General features: G+C 41.8%; 2 protein-coding genes across 3 annotated transcripts in view; both read left to right on the forward strand.

Annotated features, from left to right (window-relative positions):
• The window catches only part of CENPK (centromere protein K), a 30,761-nt gene that overhangs the window by 4,115 nt on the left and 8,443 nt on the right, over positions 1 to 18,203 (forward strand). The window contains exons 3-8 of the mRNA XM_039566998.1: positions 1,442 to 1,498; positions 4,421 to 4,493; positions 8,738 to 8,784; positions 11,646 to 11,728; positions 11,841 to 11,939; positions 12,213 to 12,354. Coding sequence (XP_039422932.1) covers positions 1,442 to 1,498; positions 4,421 to 4,493; positions 8,738 to 8,784; positions 11,646 to 11,728; positions 11,841 to 11,939; positions 12,213 to 12,354 — 501 coding nt within the window. The remainder of the gene's footprint in view (positions 1 to 1,441; positions 1,499 to 4,420; positions 4,494 to 8,737; positions 8,785 to 11,645; positions 11,729 to 11,840; positions 11,940 to 12,212; positions 12,355 to 18,203) is intronic.
• On the forward strand, positions 14,890 to 17,529 carry LOC120411499 (coiled-coil domain-containing protein 86-like). Of its 2 annotated transcripts, none has more exons than XM_039566996.1 (2): positions 14,890 to 15,846; positions 15,901 to 17,529. In XM_039566996.1, the coding sequence occupies exons 1-2, from the start codon at positions 15,121 to 15,123 to the stop codon at positions 16,333 to 16,335; spliced, it is 1,161 nt and encodes a 386-aa protein (XP_039422930.1). In that variant the 5' UTR covers positions 14,890 to 15,120; the 3' UTR covers positions 16,336 to 17,529. The 2 variants fall into 2 exon arrangements, with proteins under 2 accessions (XP_039422930.1, XP_039422931.1); XM_039566997.1 differs by having other exon boundaries at positions 14,890 to 15,813.

Raw genomic sequence — 18,203 nt, forward strand, 5'->3', positions numbered from 1 at the left:
TATTTACAGCATTCCCAGAAAACATGAACTTCTATCAGTTCTGTGGGAATACTGTTATTTCTTTTAAGATTCTGCTGAGTTTGATGAAAAGTCATGTTCTAAATTTTAATTTCAGGGTCTTAATCGCTTCACTCAATTTTGTACGGTACTTGCATGCTATTTGCTGGAGTTCTGAGTTGTAGGTTCAAAGTATTAAAATATCAGAAACTGAAGTAAAAGTACTTCCAAATTTAGAGTAGAACAGAGTACAGACAACTCACAGTGCAGTAATTTTACAGAATTTGATTCAAAAAGACTAACATGACTTTATTTCTTGTTGAGTATTCGGGTAAGTTTGCATGTAACAAGTAGCGGGCAAGTCTGTGTTTAAGTTTCTGAACTTTTGTTTGGCACCGTTTTAGAGGACCTGAACTTTCTTTCAAATTTTCAAATTAGAAGGTAAATTTGAATGTTTACTATTTTGAATTTAATTGAAAATATTTGATGTCTTGTATCTCATTCCCACCATGCCCAAAATAATACAGGAAGTGATGTGTTAGTTTTGGAAGTTGATAAAAACAGTAGGATTTTTATTACTTTGATTTTCCATCCTGGATGCACTGATGTTTCAGCAAAAGGTTTAAACTAATAGTCTTTTAATTAGCTCTTAGGTTATATGGTTACATGTAATGTTCCAATAATTGTATGTCATCATGAGCAGTTTTTGTGGGAGAAATCCTGTATAGTGTTCTGGTATCCAAACGTTAACAGCAAGGTTTCCAAAGTACTGCTTAGTAGTTCTGCTGTTTAGTAGAATACATCCTGCCTTGTCATGAGGCAGGTTAAATTGGTGACGGGAAAAAACGAGAGTTTAGCAAGTGTCTCCTGTTTATGCTTTGGATATTCGTGGTGGCCTGAATTTCAGACTGTATATATACCCCGTTGCAGTCATGGGAGCTGATATAGTGTACTCCCAAAAATAAGACTGCTTCTGAATTTTACAGTATACTGCCCTAAATTACTTAAAACTAAAAATGTGTACTATAATGTGATTGCTCTTCTCGGAGATCCAGAAGAGTAGCAGAAAGTGTGTTAACTTCTCAGTAGCTTCCCTGTTTCCCTTTTTCTTCCCAGTTTCTCATGTTCTTTCTTCATCTGTTCAATGCCTTTCCCCATATGAACTTCTCCCTCATAACTTGCCTTTTTACTCAAATGATGCATTTTTCTTTAGCTGCTGCTTTTCTACTTCTTGGTTAATTAAGTTCTACTTTACTGTGCTATGATTTCAAAATATTTCTTAATTTGCTCTTCTGGGTTAGGGTATAAGGGATGTGGTAGGATCTAAGTTAAAATTCTTTTATTCCTATATTTTAAAAGTTATGTTGAAATTTCTAAGACTTGTGCTTTTTCTTACAAAAGAGAAGAGTAAACAAACTTTCTTTGTGTTTTGTTTTCTATCAAGTGTCAGAGCAAGCTAATGCTTCTAGGAACAGACACACTGCTACAATCAGATGCCAAGGTAAGACAGTGGTTTTTTAAAAAGTACTTAATTTTCTGTTAAGACCATAGAATCACAGAATGGCTTGAGTTAGAAAGGACCTTAAACATCTCCTAGTTCTAACCCCTCTGGCATAGGCAGGACACCTTCCTCTAGATCAGGTTGCTCAAAGCCCCATCCAACCTGGCTTTGAACCCTTCTAGGGATGGGGCATCTGCAGCTTCTCTGGGCAATCTGTTCCAGTGTCTCTGTGCTTATACAATAAAGAGTTTCTTCCTAATAGCTAATCTAAACCTGCCCTCTGTCAGTTTAAGGCCATTTTCCCTTGTCCTATCACTACATGTGCTTGTAAACAGTCCCTCTCCTTTCTTTTAGGCTCCATTCAGGTACTGGAAGGTTCTATAAGGTCTCCCTGGAGCCTTCTCCAAGCTGAACAACCTCAATTTTCCTCACCTGTCTTAATAGGAGAGGTGTTCCAGCCCTGCAGTCATCTTTGTGGTTCTCCTTCAGACTTACTTGAGGAAGTTCACATCCTTCTTATGTTGGGGACCCCAGAACTGGATGCAGCACTCCAGGTGGGGTCTTACTAGAGTAGAGGGGCAGAATCCCCTCCCTTGACCTGCTGGCCACGCTGCTTTTGATGCAGAGATTATGATTGGCTTTCTGGTCTGCAAGTGCACGTGTCCAACTTCTCATCCACCAGGATCCTGAAGTCTTTCTTGTCAGGGCTGCTCTCAGCCTGTAATGATGCTGGGGATTGCCCTGACCCAGGTACAGAACCTTGTGCTTGGTCTTGTTGAACTTCATGAGTTTCATACTAGCCCAGCTCTCAAGCCTGTCCAGGTCCCTCTGGATGCCATCCCTTCCCTGCAGCGTGTCACTGCCCCACTCAGCCTGGTGCTGTCAGTGAACTTGCTGAGGGTGCCCTTGATCCCTCTGTCCATGTCCCTGACAAAGATGTTACACAGTGCCTGTCTCAGAAACAAGGCCTAAGGAACGGCAACTCATCAGTGATCTCCACCTGGATGCTGAACTGTTGACTGCACCTCTGAGTGTGACCATCCAGCCAGTTCCTTACCCACTGAGTGGTCTGTCCATGAAATTTGTGTCTCTCCAGTTTAGTGACAAGGATGTTGTTCCAGACAGTGTCAAATGCTTTGCACAACTCCCAAATAGATGACATCAGTAGCTCTTCCCTTATCCACCAATGCTGTAATCCTGTTATAGGAGGCCACCAAATTTGTCAGGCATGGTTTGCCCTTCAAGTCCTGTTGCTTAACACCAATTGCCTCTTAATTTTCCACTTGCCTTAATATAATTTGAGGAGGATCTGCTCCATGATCTTGCTGGGCACAGATGTGAGAATGACCACTCTGTAGTTCCTGGATCTTTCTTTATCTCTTTTTAATAATACAGTTGTATGTCTCCTTTTCCAGTCAGTGGGATCTTCACCAGACTGCCATGACTTTTCAAATATGATGGATAGTGGCTTTGCCACTTCACCTACCAGTTCCCGCAGGTGCATCTGTGGTGGGTTTGATCTTATCTGCCCACCAGGTGCCCACCTTAGCTGTTCAACACTCCCCTCCTCATCTGGACAGGGGAGAGGAAATATAACTGAAGCCACATGGATCGAGATAAGGACAGATTTTCTCTTAGTAACTTTGAAAAATGCAACTAATAAATGACTAACATAGGCAGCAAAATGGGAGGGGAGGGGGTGTAACTTCAATACTTATTTGGACTATTTCCTAAACAGTACATATATAATTTCTTCTTGTTAAACGTCATTGTTACGCTGCCTCTCACAGCATCCTTCTGGACATCTGCCCAGCTGTGGGATGAGCAGGTTCACAGTGTGCTGGGTGAAGACCTGGCTGAAGGGCAGAGCTCAGAAGGATGCAGTGACTGGGGCTGCATCTGGCTGGTGACCAGCCACCAGCGGTGTTCCTCAGGGTGCAGTTCTAGGGCCAGTTCTGTTCCATGGGTTTATCAGTGATCTGGATGAAGGACTGGAATCCACCATGGGCAAGCTGGCTGATGACTCCAAACTGGACAGTGCTGTTGACACTCTTGAGGGACAAGAAGCCTTGCAGAGGGATCCAGCTGGCTTAGAACATTGGGCAGTCATCATTGGCATGACATTTAATAACAATGAATGATGGATTCTGCATCTAGGACTTGAGAGCGATGCTGGGCACAAGGATAAAGCAGGAAAGGAGTGGCTGTTGGGCAGCCCTGCAGGAAGGGATCTGAGGGTGCTGGTTGACAGCAGCTCGGTGGGAGCCCTCAGTGTGCCCTGGCAGCTCCGAGGGCAAACAGCATTCCGGGAGCTTGAGCATGGCACTGCCAGTGACAAGAGAGGGATTATCCCACTGTATTCAGTGCTGTGCAGCCTCACCTGGAGTGCTCAGGGCAGTTCTGCACCCCACAATTTAAGAAGGTTGTGAAGGTCCTTGAGTGCATCCAGAGGAGGTCAACAAAGCTGTTGAGAGGGCTGGAAGGCCATGTCCTATGAGGAACTGCTGAGGACTTTGGGTGTCTCTATTTTGTAGGGAAGGAGCTGAGGGGTGACCTGCTTCCTCAGGGGTATCTTATCTCTGATACCCAGTGATATTATGTGTGGGAATGGTTCAAAAATACACGAGGGGAGGTTCAGAGATGACGTTAGAAAGCATTTCTTTACTTATATGAACCTTCCTCTGAAGGACCTTCACAACTCTGACTCTTTCTCATTTTCCCCTTTGAAAAAGTAATAGAAACATTTCTTGATCCCTGCGAATGACTGTAAAATATTTTAAGGAATTAGTGTTCTGTTGTAATAGATGCTCTTTTGCTTTCTACTATATCAACTTAATAACTCAATTTCTGTCCCGTCCTACCTCAGTTTATGCCAATGCAACTCAACACACTTCAAGAGATGTTTCTTTTCTTGTTACACAGCTTTCCTTGTTAATGCTGCGATGGAAGACTTTAACAGTAGATTATCTTTGGTGGCAATCGAGAAATCCTGAAGGTAAGTAACTGTTTCCCTGTAAAGCGTGCTTATATAAACTTCTGCAGAGTTTCTTTCATCTAGGCCATGGGTATACTGAATGTCTGCTGATTGTACGTTCATTTTATAACTACTTAAAAATTGAAATAAATTTAATGCTACTAAAAAAAGCAGCATGTATGGTTCATTTCTTCATTATTTTTGTACTTCAGTTCTAAGTCGACTTGAAATTAAAAGTGAATTCCACTGTAACTTAATTGTATGATTCTGCACAAAGAAATGCATGATTAATACCACCATTCATCAGTCAGCTGAATGGAAAAGCAACTATTAGCAGATCTCCTAACCAAATAAGAGAAGTTCATTGTATTGTTACCCACCTTCATATTCTTTTCTGTGTAATTGTTTTTTCTCCATCTTTCATTTGTATTTCCTTTTTAGAACAGAGCTACTTTGGCAAATAATGTTGTCTTCATTTTATCTTTTAAGAAACTGATACATTTTTCATCTTTGCAAGTATTGCTAATAAGCTAACAGTAATTGGCCTAGATGTATTTTTAACCATACATCCTCTGATTTTTTTAAATTAATATTTTACAAAGGTATGTTGTTTTATGATGTGCTAGTTGAAACTTAGACTTTTAGTGCTAAGCCCACTATACTGTAGAAAAATACGTATTTTGAATTAACAGGGATTGGAGATTTCAGGTCAAGATAAAGTGGTAAGAGACACTAGAATTTTTGAACAACAGGAGTCCAGAATGCTTGCTGATCCTGAGAAGCACAAACCACTGAGACTAGTGGTAGTTCTTACATTTGTTAGGCATTATCAGTCAAAAGGTATGAATTCCTCAGTTCTTCAAAATTCTCTTTGTACATAAGCATCAGTGCTGACTGATTTCACTCTCTTGCAAGGCTGATGTGGCCAGACACTGGAAATAAAAGTATTCAGGATCTAAGTGTGAGTAAAGTAATCTTTGTTTTCAGATGTCCCATATGGTGATTCCTAAAACGGTTCACACTACACTATCATTAATATTCTGGTAGTACTCCCGGTTATGTCTCCTGTCAAGGACCTGTTAGCACCTGTCAGTCCAGTACAACTTCTAGTTAATCTTTAAATTAATATATCGACTCATTTGAGTATTTTTATGCCAGTAGAGGCTTGGTTTTATAGTATTTGCAAAATTAGAGGAATGTGTTTTAGACAGCACATGATAATTTCCAATGTTTTGTCATTTAGCCAAATGGAAGTACCTTTTCAGATCAACATTAGAGGCAGTTCTCCAAATTCTTTCAAAGTCTGTATACTTGCTGCATATCACCATCGAATAAGAGACGCTGGGAAAAAAAATATTTTTCTTTCTTATAAATAGATATTTTTGCTCTATTAGAATAAATTCATAGTTCAGTGTTGTAAGCCTCACTCCAAGAACTGTCAACCTCCAATGCTGCTGAGGTATGTAGACCAAAGGCATGTCATTGAATGAATTTGGGACATTCTGGTTCCTGGCTGCTGTTCATGAATAAGCTGCTGGTTTAAAGCAAATTAATTGAAAGCACCTAGTTTTTATCTGGGTAAAATACCTGGCTATTAGATTTCCTTAGTAAAATATGTATATTTAACTTCAAGCTATTGGCTTAAAAATATCCTTGGCCTATTTTTTTGGCTTGATGACTTGCTTTGTTCAACCATTTTTACTTATTCCCAGATGATAATATTTCTTATTAGAATCTTAATTTTGTAATAGAGAAATTATCTATTTATAATTAATATGTTGCAGCCAAATTTTTGCCTTTTTTGGCTCCCTTTCCAGTGGAAGAAAAAAAAGTTGCTGCTAAGAATTAGAATATAGTTATGGTGCTTGTATGAAAAGAAGGAGTCCACTTTGCTTATTTCTCTGTCTTGGCTTCTTTCTACCTACTATTTGTTTTGAAGGAGGAATTACTTAATTGAAAACACTGTCTGATTTTATCTAACTAGAAATAGCAGAAATACTGATTTAATACAATTTACTAATGGAGCATGAATGTCAGGCTGTCTTGTTACTTTGGTTTCTGCTTTTAGTAGTGGCCAGTTCATTTCCTGTAAATGGGGGCCTGTCAGCATTTCAATCTTAAACCTTATTTTCGGAGGTTATAACTTGGTAGTTCTACATTTTTTTGAGCACAATATTGGCAAACAGACTTGAATTCACGATGCAGATTTTATTTTTGTGAAGCTTTTACTTTAGTCTCTTTTTCACTCCCACTTTCTGGTATTATTTAAGTAGCTCTAGGTCTGCTAAATCAGCTGAATTAAAACTTTTTAAAAGGCATTTGGCTTATAAAAATAGAATTTAACTTTTACCTTTGCAAAATAAGGAAGTGAAAGCAACCATATTTTAAACCATTTAAAGCAGTTGTGGTCTCTGCACAATTTCTGTTTTTCTTTGCAAAATAGCAGTATTCTGCCAAATACCTTGTTTTATTTTAGTATGAGTTTCTGTATAAACATGTGCATAGTGTTGCTTTTACATTCCTAGCATCTGGTAGTATTTTGCTTAGTAATTGTACTGTGTATCGCTAGGCAATTCTGTCTGATGTTTGACTTTTGAGAGTGTAGTGATTGTGAAAACAACTGAAAAAGATTTAACTGATAGTGGATTGAGCAACCCATGAGCAACCCATGAATTTACAGCAGCAGCTGTCATAAGTGTGTTGTCCCAAGGTTTTAGATCTGCATTGTTCCTTCACTAAATTATGGTGAATGATTCCTTTTCCAGGAAGACAGGGCCTTCTATTCTGATACTCACGCAATGTGAACATTGAATGGGAAGTATGAGCTCAGGATTAGGTATCTAGAAATAAAGAAGTATTATACAGCAATTGTAGAAATTGATAATAATTGGTAAGGGAGGGCTTATAAAGATCATGTCAGGAGGAAGGGGCGGGGGGAAGAATTGTATGGGTTTTTTCAAATATGCCAATGAATGTGAATAAAAGTGCACCAATGAATTTTATCACATGTAGATAGGATATTCATGTAAATAAACAAAGCTTACTCTAATAAAGCACAGACCACTATCTCCCACAGCTCTTGAGCTTAATTTGGGAGCTCAAGTTTTGTGTCAAGATGGAGAAACGGTAATTCTCTAAGTAAAAGGAATTTTATTGAAGCATTTAATATAGTGCATTTTTAAGTCAGTAGTTTTTCTGATTTTCATCTGAAAACAAACAGTGCTTTTAAAACTACTAATCTAAAGCTTCTTAAAATTTGTTGAGGTTAAGTAATATAACATTACCAAAGAAAGTACTTTTCTGAATTTATTAAATCAACTGTATGTATTTAGGAGATGTTTAATGCTGTCATGAGAGGGTTAAGGGTTTTCTTTTTGTTAAAGGCATTCTTTTATTTAAATAATTACTTGTAAGATTAGCGATTTCAAGCCCAAACTTGCACAAAAAAATCTGTCTTAAAAAGATTTAAATCTGTTAGAATAGCTTTCATATATCTCCTGTTAGTGTATTGAAATAGTTTAAAGAAGTCATGTTTATGCAGAAGCTGCAAGTTGACATGGATCCGAGAATTGACTGGAGTCTGTTGAATGCTGTAAAATACAATAATTCAATTTTTATTCTGAAAATGCATGAGTCATAAATCACTGCATTTTGTAGAAGCATTCTGGGGAAACATTTCTATGTTCCTGAATTGTGCTTTGCTTTCCCTTAGATATTGCTGTTGCTCAGGGTTGGAGTTAGGGTATTGGCCTTGCCGGACCTTTCATCTCCCTGTATATAGCTGTTCTTGTGAACAATAAGAATGGTGACTTGCTTCTGAAGTTATTAAAACTAGGTTCTGTAGTCCTGATCAAGCATTTGGGAGGCTGTTTAACAAGGAATTGGAAGACTGGAATAATTTGATTGCCCACATTGGTAATGTTGTTTGAATGCCTTCTGCTGAAAAAATCAGGCTCAGTTGTCTTGAAGTATATGGAAATGTGGTGTTCATTCATTATGTACCTACACCAGTGTACTTGGAGGTAGTTCAGTATAAAAAATGACACACAAGCATTAACATTGCACTTTTTTCAGTCTAATTTAACTTGCTGAATAGCGTTAGTAGGTTAACCCAGCAGGATACCACAGCATGTGGTTAAACTGCTGCTGACAGCCAAAATGTTTTTTAGAAGGTACACAGATTTCTCTCTAGCCAGGCTGCTTTTCAGTATCAATAAACCTTTATCATCCAGTGCAAAAAATAACCTATTCATTTTATTTTTCAGTAATTTCTACCAATCCGGATGTACTGTTAGAATTAGGAAAAGAAGAGGTAAGTATTTTTGTTTGTAAGAGATAATAAAATTTTTTTTGGGAAAAAAGAAAATCAGTATATACAATTACTGCATTTTCCTGTGACTGTTCCTAGGGTGGACTACTGCTAAAATACTGTGTATTTTCCTTCAGCCATTTTTGTTGTTCTAATGCTTTTTTTTTCCTGTAGTATAACTAGTAAAATTTCCTAGTTGTGATGAATGAGGTTTAAATTGACTTACTGCACAAGTCAGTGGGTAATGCACAATAAAACAGTATTTTGCCTCTGGATATGCCATCTAATCACAGTAGCTCCACAAACTCATCTGCACGCAACAAAAATGGTGTGATAATCAACATCCCTGCTACATTAATGCTCCAAGGCCTCACTCAGGATTGGAGTCCCATTGTTCTGGGTGCCACCAGGAGACAGAAGTCTCGTGCCAAGGAGAGTGATTACCATGCCTTGCAAAGATTTAGCCATCATCTTTAACATCATGCAACAGGGCCCATTTCCAGGGCTGAAGCCTACACACTGTACTTTTCAAGATTACCTTCATTTAACATTGCACAAGTGCTTGGGCAAGAAGATCCACTCAGAATTGTTTCAAGATGATCCATGGCTGAATTTTAATTGCTAAGTGGACTCTGTCACAGAATGTCTGGAGTTGGAACGGACCTCTGGAGACAAAATCATAGAATAGTTTAGGTTGGAAAAGACCTCTAAGATCCTCAAGTCCAACCATCCAAATCCAAACCCTGTCCCTGAGTGCCTCACAGGATTGTGTCGAGGTGGCTTTTGAATATCTTCTAAGAAGGAGACTCCACAGCCTCTCTGGGCAGCTTGTTACAGTGCTCAGTCACCCTCCAGTAAAACAGTTTTTCCTAATTTTCAGACGGAACTTCCTGTATTTTAGTTTGTGCCTGTTGCCCCTTGTCCTATCAGTTGGCACCACTGAGAAGAGCCTGACCCTATCCTCTGACACCTGCCTTTAAGATACTCGTGTGTATTTTTTTTAACAAGAAGTTATAATATATTGCATTTCATAATAAAAAATTATGTAATATGTGCTACAGGGAAAAGTCAGTTATCTTAGACATTGAGTTCTGTGGCAATAACTTCAAGTAGTTTGTTGAATTCCTCCATTGGAAGAAAGAGCAAATCAAGAATGTCTTGTAGGTAACATTACACTATATTGATGGGACACAGGAATGCTATGTGACTTGAGAATATTCCTATGTGTAATGCTTTCTAGTATCACTCACAACAGCAAACTCAACTGCTGTTAAGAGTCACTATCAAAAAGTTGTTAGATTACACACTTTGATTTGCCTGTATAGATATGGCATGTTGGTCTGATGTTTGAGGATTCCAGTTTTTTTCAGATGTTGTATATATGGAGCATATTTGCTTCTGTAGCATATTTTCAGAATTTTTATTTCTTTGAGCTAAATTCTCAAGTGCTCCTATTTTGTATGGAAGCAGAAAAAATACATCCAAGTCATAGGCTTATAATAGAAAAAGCGGAAACTGTTAGAAACTTTATTATGTAGAAGAACATAGTGCTCTAACAGGGGCCTCATCAACTGAAATGAGTATCTGAAGAGGATAGATCCAAGCTCTTCTTGGTGATGCCAAGCAATAGGACAAGAGTCAATGGGATGCACAAGAACATCAGGAAGAGCTTCTTCACTGTGCACTGGAACAGGTTGCCCAGAGAGGTTGTGGAGTCTCCCTCAGTGGAGTTTCTCAAGAACTGTCTGGATGCAACCTGTGCCCTGTGCTCTTGGGTGACCCTGCTTGAGTAGGGAGGTTGGACCAGATGACCCACAGTGGTCCCACACAATGGTTGAGGAAATTTCCCTGTCCAACAATCCAGGAGCCACTGTGTCAGGCACTAAGCCCATTTGCAGATACACACCCCACACTCACACAGTCGGATCAGGTTTCCTTACCAGCTCAACTCCAGGTCTCCTTCTTCCCTTAGGCTCACACATCCTGATCCTTAAAATAATTTAATTATGGCATAATAACAAAATAACAGCTTGAGCTGGATGCCTCTGAGGAGGGACCCAGAACAAAGGAATTTTATACCCTCAAACCCAAAAGGCTTTTATACCCTCACAGTGTAAACATGGAAAAGTCCAGGTGTCATCAACCATGTCTCAGTGTCCCCTCACCTGGCAGGGCCACAGGTCCCCGGGCCCCTTGTTCTGCAAAGAGTAGGCAGTTCATGGCCTCTTTCCAGGGGCTCTTGCCAGAGCTCAACCTGCAGCTCCCACTGCAGCTGCACCCTGAGCTACCTGCTCAATGTGTTCCTCAACACAGCCTTACCCATTCTGTGATTCTGTAATGAAAGACCCAGCCCACTGAGAGTCCACTGTTCCCTAGATTCAGCAATGCCTATAGCTTATGACTACAGTAGTTTAATTTGTACGTATTTCCTGTCCCAGATATGTCCTTAGCACTGATGATCATGTAGTTCATGGATGCAGTTTGTCTTCCTTTGCAGCATCTTCATTTTCTACACATTTTATGTTGGTACAGTTAGTAAGGATTCCTTCTTGCCAGCAGCTGCAGTAATTTAGAAAATAGAGCCCTGGTGCTGTAGACGTTTTCTCATCAGTTGTTCATCAGCTGAGCAGTTCATATGTGTGCTCCACAATCTGCTTCAAGCTCTGTAAGCTTCAAGAAGACACTAATGAGCAACTGGTTACAGTGACATTTTGAATAGCTCCTGCATTTTAAACTGGATTTTAATGTTTATTAAGAAATTGCAGATGATTTTGTCCCTCTTTATCAGATTTACAGATGTAGCCTTACACAGAGCAAATACTGGGCTACCTGCAAAAAGTAGTTTAATTTCTCTTTTTTTATAGTTGCAGAAAATAAAAAGTGATCTTGAAATGCTGCTGTTAACAGTTCAGTTAAAGAATAAAAAGCTGGAAGAAGATCTGGAAAGGTAATACAATAATTTGGATTTAGGAATGCTGTAAGCTTTTTTTCAATTTTTTTTGACTGTCCAGGGAAACTATTTATCTTTTGTGCCATTTCCTACTTTTCATGTTTCAAAGAGAACAGCAGTGGTGTGAGGAACAGGAACAGGTGCTAGATACTCTTAATAAAGCTGAAGAAGAGAAAAATACCCAAGTTGAACAATCTTCCACAGAAAGGTATTTCTACATTTTTGAGTTATAAATTGAAGAATTTAAATATTGAGCAAATGAGCAACAAAACTCTTAATATGTATTCCTTGTTTTGTTTAATAGATCAAATAATTGCTCAGTAGTCTATATTTGAAACATGGAAGTAATGCTGCTATATCCTGTGATTAAAAATGTTGAATTTATAATAAGAGATAATAAGTGGGGATTTTTTTTACATATAGAGGACTTTTTAATTACTTCATTTGATCCCATGTTCTATTGCTATGTTTTTACTATTAGTTTGAAAGTCAGAGGATTTGATGAACTGAAAAATAAAATAATGACATTAAAGACCTATAAGAAAGAACTTTTGAGTGCTTTGGGTGAATTCCTGGATGAACATTTTCCCTGTCCAGAGACAGGTGAAAATACTAAGAACAAGGTAAGGCTTTTCTTTACTTACTAAATTTGAAATGTTCAATTTATGTTTAATTAGATGCAATATCTGTTTAAAGTCACTACCATTGAATCTGCAGTTGTATTTTGAAATAAGCATAGTTCTTACAGTTGATCCTCTAGGTTTCACTTCTGGTTTTTAGGTTGTTTTATATTATTTAAGGCTGTTTCCAGCTGGGTATTTTCTTTCCTTAATGCATATATCCTTTACCCAATGAGATGCATAGCAATGTATTGTATTTCTTACTGAACTGCAAGCTATGCCAAATTTGGAAATGGTGTGGGGTTCAGTCCAAATTGACTAATTTTCTTTTTTACTTGACTGGGCAAGTAGATTCCTATTTTCCTTGGCAAGCAAATTTTAATTGTCTAAAAATGTTTTTGGAACAATAAGGAAAAGTGTTTATAATTATAGCGTAGTTTGGAATGTTAACCATCAGATTTTGTTCAGGAAAACTGGGTCAAAAATTATCTTAAAACTTCAGGGAAAATAGGCAGGCAGGGAGTATTTTGCATAATAAATTCAAAGTGTGCAGTAAAAATAAAACTATTACCATTACTATTTGATAGATACAAAAAAGCTATGAAAAAAGGCAGAGCTTGATTTTGATTTCAGGCACACTTAACATTACAGAAGTAGAAACGATTTCTTTAATCCAGTTCCCTGTTATTTCAGATAACTACATAATATAATTTCTTCAATATTATTGTTGAGCTCCATTTTAGAACAAATAATTTTTTCTACTACTGTTTCTACTGTGTCTTTTCTTCTAGTACGTCAGTACTATGGTTAGAAACTGTCTCATAGCTTCCAGTCTAAATTTATCCATGTCTAACACAGATCCACTGGTATTCTTACACCAGAATTTTCCTTAGAATAGCTCAGTTTCTTTCTTGTGTTTATTGGCCTTGATATATTTATAGGCAGCAATCTCATACCCTCTTTCTTTGTTTTGCTAATTGAACTAGCAGTGCCTTTTTGTTCTCCTGTAAGATAGTATTTTTCAATTCCCTAGTGTATCGTAGTAATACCCATTTTCTATGTTTGTTTTCACTTGGATTCATCTTTTTTGCAACGTGCTAAGAAACAATATTATAAACAAAACTACTAGCTCATACCCATCACCAAAGAGATGTCAAGATCAAATGGAGATGTCAAGACATGATGTCCATTTTCAAAGTATTTAAACATCTTATTTTGTTGAATCTTAGTTTTTTCTGCATACCCATGCGTTTGTTTCCTGCTGTTAGTAAATATGACATTTTGCTCTCAGTCTCTCCAGTTTAGAAACGAGGATCTCATGTGGGACAGTGTCAAATGCTTTGCACAAGTCCGAGTAGATGATATCAGTTTCCCTTTTCCACAAACACTGTAACTCTGTTGAAGAAGGCCACTAAATTTGTTGGGTGCAGTTGGTCTTTAATGACGCCATGTTGGCTGTCGCCAATCACTTAAACAAAAAAAGACTGATTAATTTCAACACAAGGTTTTATCTTCCCTTAGCCTAAATTTTATTTATGCATTTCCTGAACTCTTAAACACAGTTTGTTTTCTGACCAGTTTTTTTCTTTCTTTTCATGCTTTGTGAACTCATAGCTTTTCTATATCTTGTTGGGGTTTTAGTTTAGTCTTAGTTTTTTCCTGTTAAAGGAATTTTCTCCCATATACATGTTGCTAGGGGACAAATAGCTGTACTTAAGAAAGACAAAAAGGGGAGTGGGGCGGGCCTGGCTACTCCTTTGTCTACACCTGGATGTGGGGTCAGTTCGCTCTGAGCGTCCGGAGAGAGAAGCTGCAGAGAAAGGAGCTGCTGCTTCTTTCTTTTTGGCCGTTCTTTCTTCCTGCTGGAAGCAACGCCGGGACCCCAAAAGCCGCTTTCCCTGCCCTGCTGGAGGCCGAGCTGTGGCTGCCCTGTTCCGCTGCTGCTTCGAGCTTTCGCTACGCTGTAGCCCTGCTCGCCCTGCCTGCCTGGGCCTCCGTGGGGTTCTCCCATCTGGATACATCTCGTCTGCCACCCGGGATTTGCGTTTGTCCCTGCCGCTCCAGCCTGCCGTTCTAGCCTGCCGCTCTAGCCTGCCGTTCCAGCCTGCCGCTCCAGCCTGCCGTTCCAGCCTGCCGTTCCAGCCTGCTGTTCCTGAGAGTCCGGGATCGGCTGCCCAGCGGTTTGTGAAGCCTTTGTTCCATCCCTTCCCCGGGATCCCAGGGCACTGGTGCCGCGTGCTCCCCGAGCTCGCTCCGGAGCGCCCCCTGCAGCCGCGGGGGAACCATCGCACCTGCCCTGCTCACCGGGAGCCGCCAGCGCCCCTGCCGGCTGCGAGCGGAACTGCACCCGAGGGGAAAGGGCCCGACAGCCGAGAAGGCTGGGACTGGGTTTGTGTTTGCTGTTACTGCCATAGTTGTTGTTTTGTTTGACTGGTTATATACATATATAGAGAGAGAGAGAGTAAAGAACTGTTATTCCTATTTCCCACATCTTTGCCTAAAGGTCCTTGATTTCAAAATATAATAACTTGGAGGGAAAAGGGGTTATATCTGCCACTTCAAGGGGGGCCTCTGCCTTCCTTAGCAGACACCTGTCTTTCAAAACCGAGACAGATCTTGGCGCCCAACGTGAGGCCTGAGGGCATTAAGAGAGAGAGGTGAAAAAGGAATAACAGTTCCTGGATAACTTTATTTTGTGTGCCAGATATAGGAACCTTGTTAGGCAGCACTGTGTGGTCTAGTTTACCCTGGTTCGGGTGGCATGTGGCCATGGCTATATTCTTCCCCTTTGCAGCTCCTTACTTGAATATGGGTCCTCTGACTAAGGCTACCATTGCTGTTATCCAGCTTGCGTTATGGGTCGAGAAGGTGAGGAATTCATGGGTTTTTAACTTCCTCCGGAATGTGGGCACGTGGATAAAGGGCTATCACACACTGAGTGCATGTTTTTGGGGTTATGTTAAAAATGGTGCCTTCTGTGAGGAAATGACACCAGGGGAAGTTTTCTCCCAACCCTTCAACCAGTTGTTTGGGCCCACCCCATCAATTTTCGAAGGGTTTAAATTCCCTCTGAGTACTAACCATCTGCTGCTGATAGGCCTACTCTATTTAGCACTCAAGGATAAGTTGAGATTGGCTTGGATATCTCCCCGGACACCTGCCCCAGAGACTAGAGATCCTGCCCCAGAACCTGACATGGCCCCAGAGAGTAGAGTTCCTACCCCAGAGCCTGATCCTGCCCCAGAACCTGACACGGCCCCAGACACTAGAGATCCTACCCCAGAGCCAGAGCCTGCCACAGCCCCAGACACTAGAGATCCTGCCCCACAGACTGATACCGCCCAACAGTCCACCTCAGAAATGGACTACCCAAATTGGGTGGGGGTACTGGCAAAAGGGATGCAGGAGATGTGCCAAGAGATGGGTCAGGTGTGCCAGGGGATATGCCAGGAGATGGGCCAGGTGCGCCAGGAGATATGCCAGGAGATGGGCCAGGTGCGCAAGGAGATGTGCCAAGAGATGGGCCAGGTGCGCAAGGAGATGGGCCAGGTGCGCCAGGAGATATGCCAATTGCTAAGGGAATACACCTCCTCAGCTAGTGAAAAACCCTCTCCCTGCCCCAAAGAGGGTGAGTCTGATGGTGCAGCAGTGGAACCCACGGATGTTACAACCGTCCAGGCTTCAGCTGAACCACAAGGACAACCACAGCCAGCAGCAGTCGCCCCTGTGCAAAGGAGGAAGTGTAAGACCAATCAGTACGACCAGTTAATGATGATGGGCAACCAGGGCCCTCAAAACCAGCAGGAGAGCCAGAGCCAGAAATCATCACTGAGTCCCTGTCGCACGACAGTCTCCGTGCTATTCGAAACGACATTGTGCGAGGGGGGCGTGAGCCTTATACCACCTGGCTGCTTCGGGTTTGGGACCTTATGGGCACAAGTGTGCAACTGGATAGTGGTGAGGCAAGGTATCTGGGATCGTTGACCCAGGACCCAGGTGTGGACCAGATATTTGTGAGGGAGCCAGGGCCTCTCTCTCTCTGGGAGCGGCTCTTAACGAGTGTAAGAGAAAGGTTCATTCACAAAGAAAGAATGCAGGAGTATCATCATAGAATGCAGTGGAAGACACTCGAGCAAGGGATCCAACAGCTAAGAGAGGTGGCAATATTAGAGGTACTCTTTGGGAAGGATGGACAGCATGATAATGACCCCGATAAGGTCAGGTGCACAGGACAGATGATGTGGAACCTGGCAAGGCTAGGACCATCGCAATACACCACCTTCATTGCAACGATTGATGCTGACAATACCCGAGAAACAGTGGGCTCTGTTGCCAACAAGCTCAGGCATTACGACAGCATGATCAATGGCCCGCTGAAAGCTCATGTCTGCTGTGGTCCAGGACCTCAAAGAGGAGATGAAGGAGATGAGGAAGGAAATGAGGGAGGAGATGAGGGAGGAGATGAGGGAGGAGATGAGGAGGGTCAGTGTGGCACCAGTGCGAGTCACAGGCCCCCAAGTCAGAGCCCGTCGTCCCCCTGCTAGAGAGAGAGGGTACACCCCACGAGCTGAGCTGTGGTTTTTCCTGTGTGAGCATGGGGAAGACATGAGAAGGTGGGATGGGAAACCCACCTCTGCCCTGGCAGCGCGGGTGCGTGAACTCAAGGAGGGAGGCACTAACCGAGGGGGTTCCGCTAAGGTGAAGGTAGCCTCAGCCTCCCGTGACCGAGCTGCCAGGTATTACAGAAGGGAGGATGATATGTCGGATCCCCTTGAAGGTACCTCGAGCATGTACGCCCAGGGAAAGAATGATAACCAGGGCTAGAGGGGCCCTGCCTCTAGCCAGGAAGAGGCACGGGAGAACCGAGTTTTCTGGACGGTGTGGATCCGATGGCCTGGCACATCAGAGCCACAAAAATATGATGCATTGGTTGATACTGGGGCACAGTGTACTTTAATGCCATCGGGACATGTGGGGGCAGAACCTGTATCCATCGCTGGGATGACCGGGGGATCACAGCAGTTGACCCTTTTGGAAGCTGAGGTGAGCCTGACTGGGAAGGAGTGGCAAAAGCATCCGATTGTGACTGGTCCAGAGGCCCCGTGTATTCTGGGCATAGACTTCCTCCGGAATGGCTATTACAAAGACCCAAAAGGACTCAGGTGGGCATTTGGGATTGCTGCTGTGGAGGCAGAGGGCATTAGGCAATTGAACACCCTGCCTGGACTATCTGAGAATCCTTCTGCAGTTGGGCTCCTGAAAGTGGAAGAGCAACGAGTACCAATTGCCACCTCGACAGTGCACCGCCGGCAGTATCGGACAAATCGAGATGCTGTGATCCCCATCCACAAGATGATCCGCGAGCTGGAGAGTCAAGGGGTGGTCAGCAAGACCCACTCACCCTTCAACAGCCCCATCTGGCCTGTGCGCAAGTCTGACGGGGAATGGAGATTGACTGTGGACTATCGTGCCCTGAATGAAGTGACTCCACCGTTGAGCGCTGCCGTGCCAGACATGTTGGAGCTCCAGTACGAGCTGGAGTCCAAAGCAGCAAAGTGGTACGCCACTATTGACATTGCCAATGCATTCTTCTCCATTCCTCTGGCAGCAGAGTGCAGGCCTCAGTTTGCCTTCACCTGGAGGGGCGTGCAGTACACCTGGAACCGACTGCCCCAGGGGTGGAAGCACAGTCCCACCATCTGTCATGGACTGATCCAGACTGCACTAGAAAAGGGTGAGGCTCCAGAACATCTGCAGTACATTGATGACATCATTGTGTGGGGGAGTGTTTGAGAAAGGAGAGAGAATAATTCAAATTCTCCTGCAAGCTGGTTTTGCCATCAAGAAGAGCA

Source organism: Corvus cornix, chromosome Z, assembly GCF_000738735.6.
Source record: "Corvus cornix cornix isolate S_Up_H32 chromosome Z, ASM73873v5, whole genome shotgun sequence".
Classification (NCBI taxonomy): domain Eukaryota; kingdom Metazoa; phylum Chordata; class Aves; order Passeriformes; family Corvidae; genus Corvus; species Corvus cornix.

Bases quoted from the DNA above. Each gene is read 5' to 3' on its own strand.
- LOC120411499 (XM_039566996.1), top strand. From the start codon at position 15,121: ATGGCTATATTCTTCCCCTTTGCAGCTCCTTACTTGAATATGGGTCCT. The intron at 15,847-15,900 runs GTGCGCAAGGAG...GAGATGGGCCAG, and splicing joins TATGCCAGGAGATGGGCCAG to GTGCGCCAGGAGATATGCCA.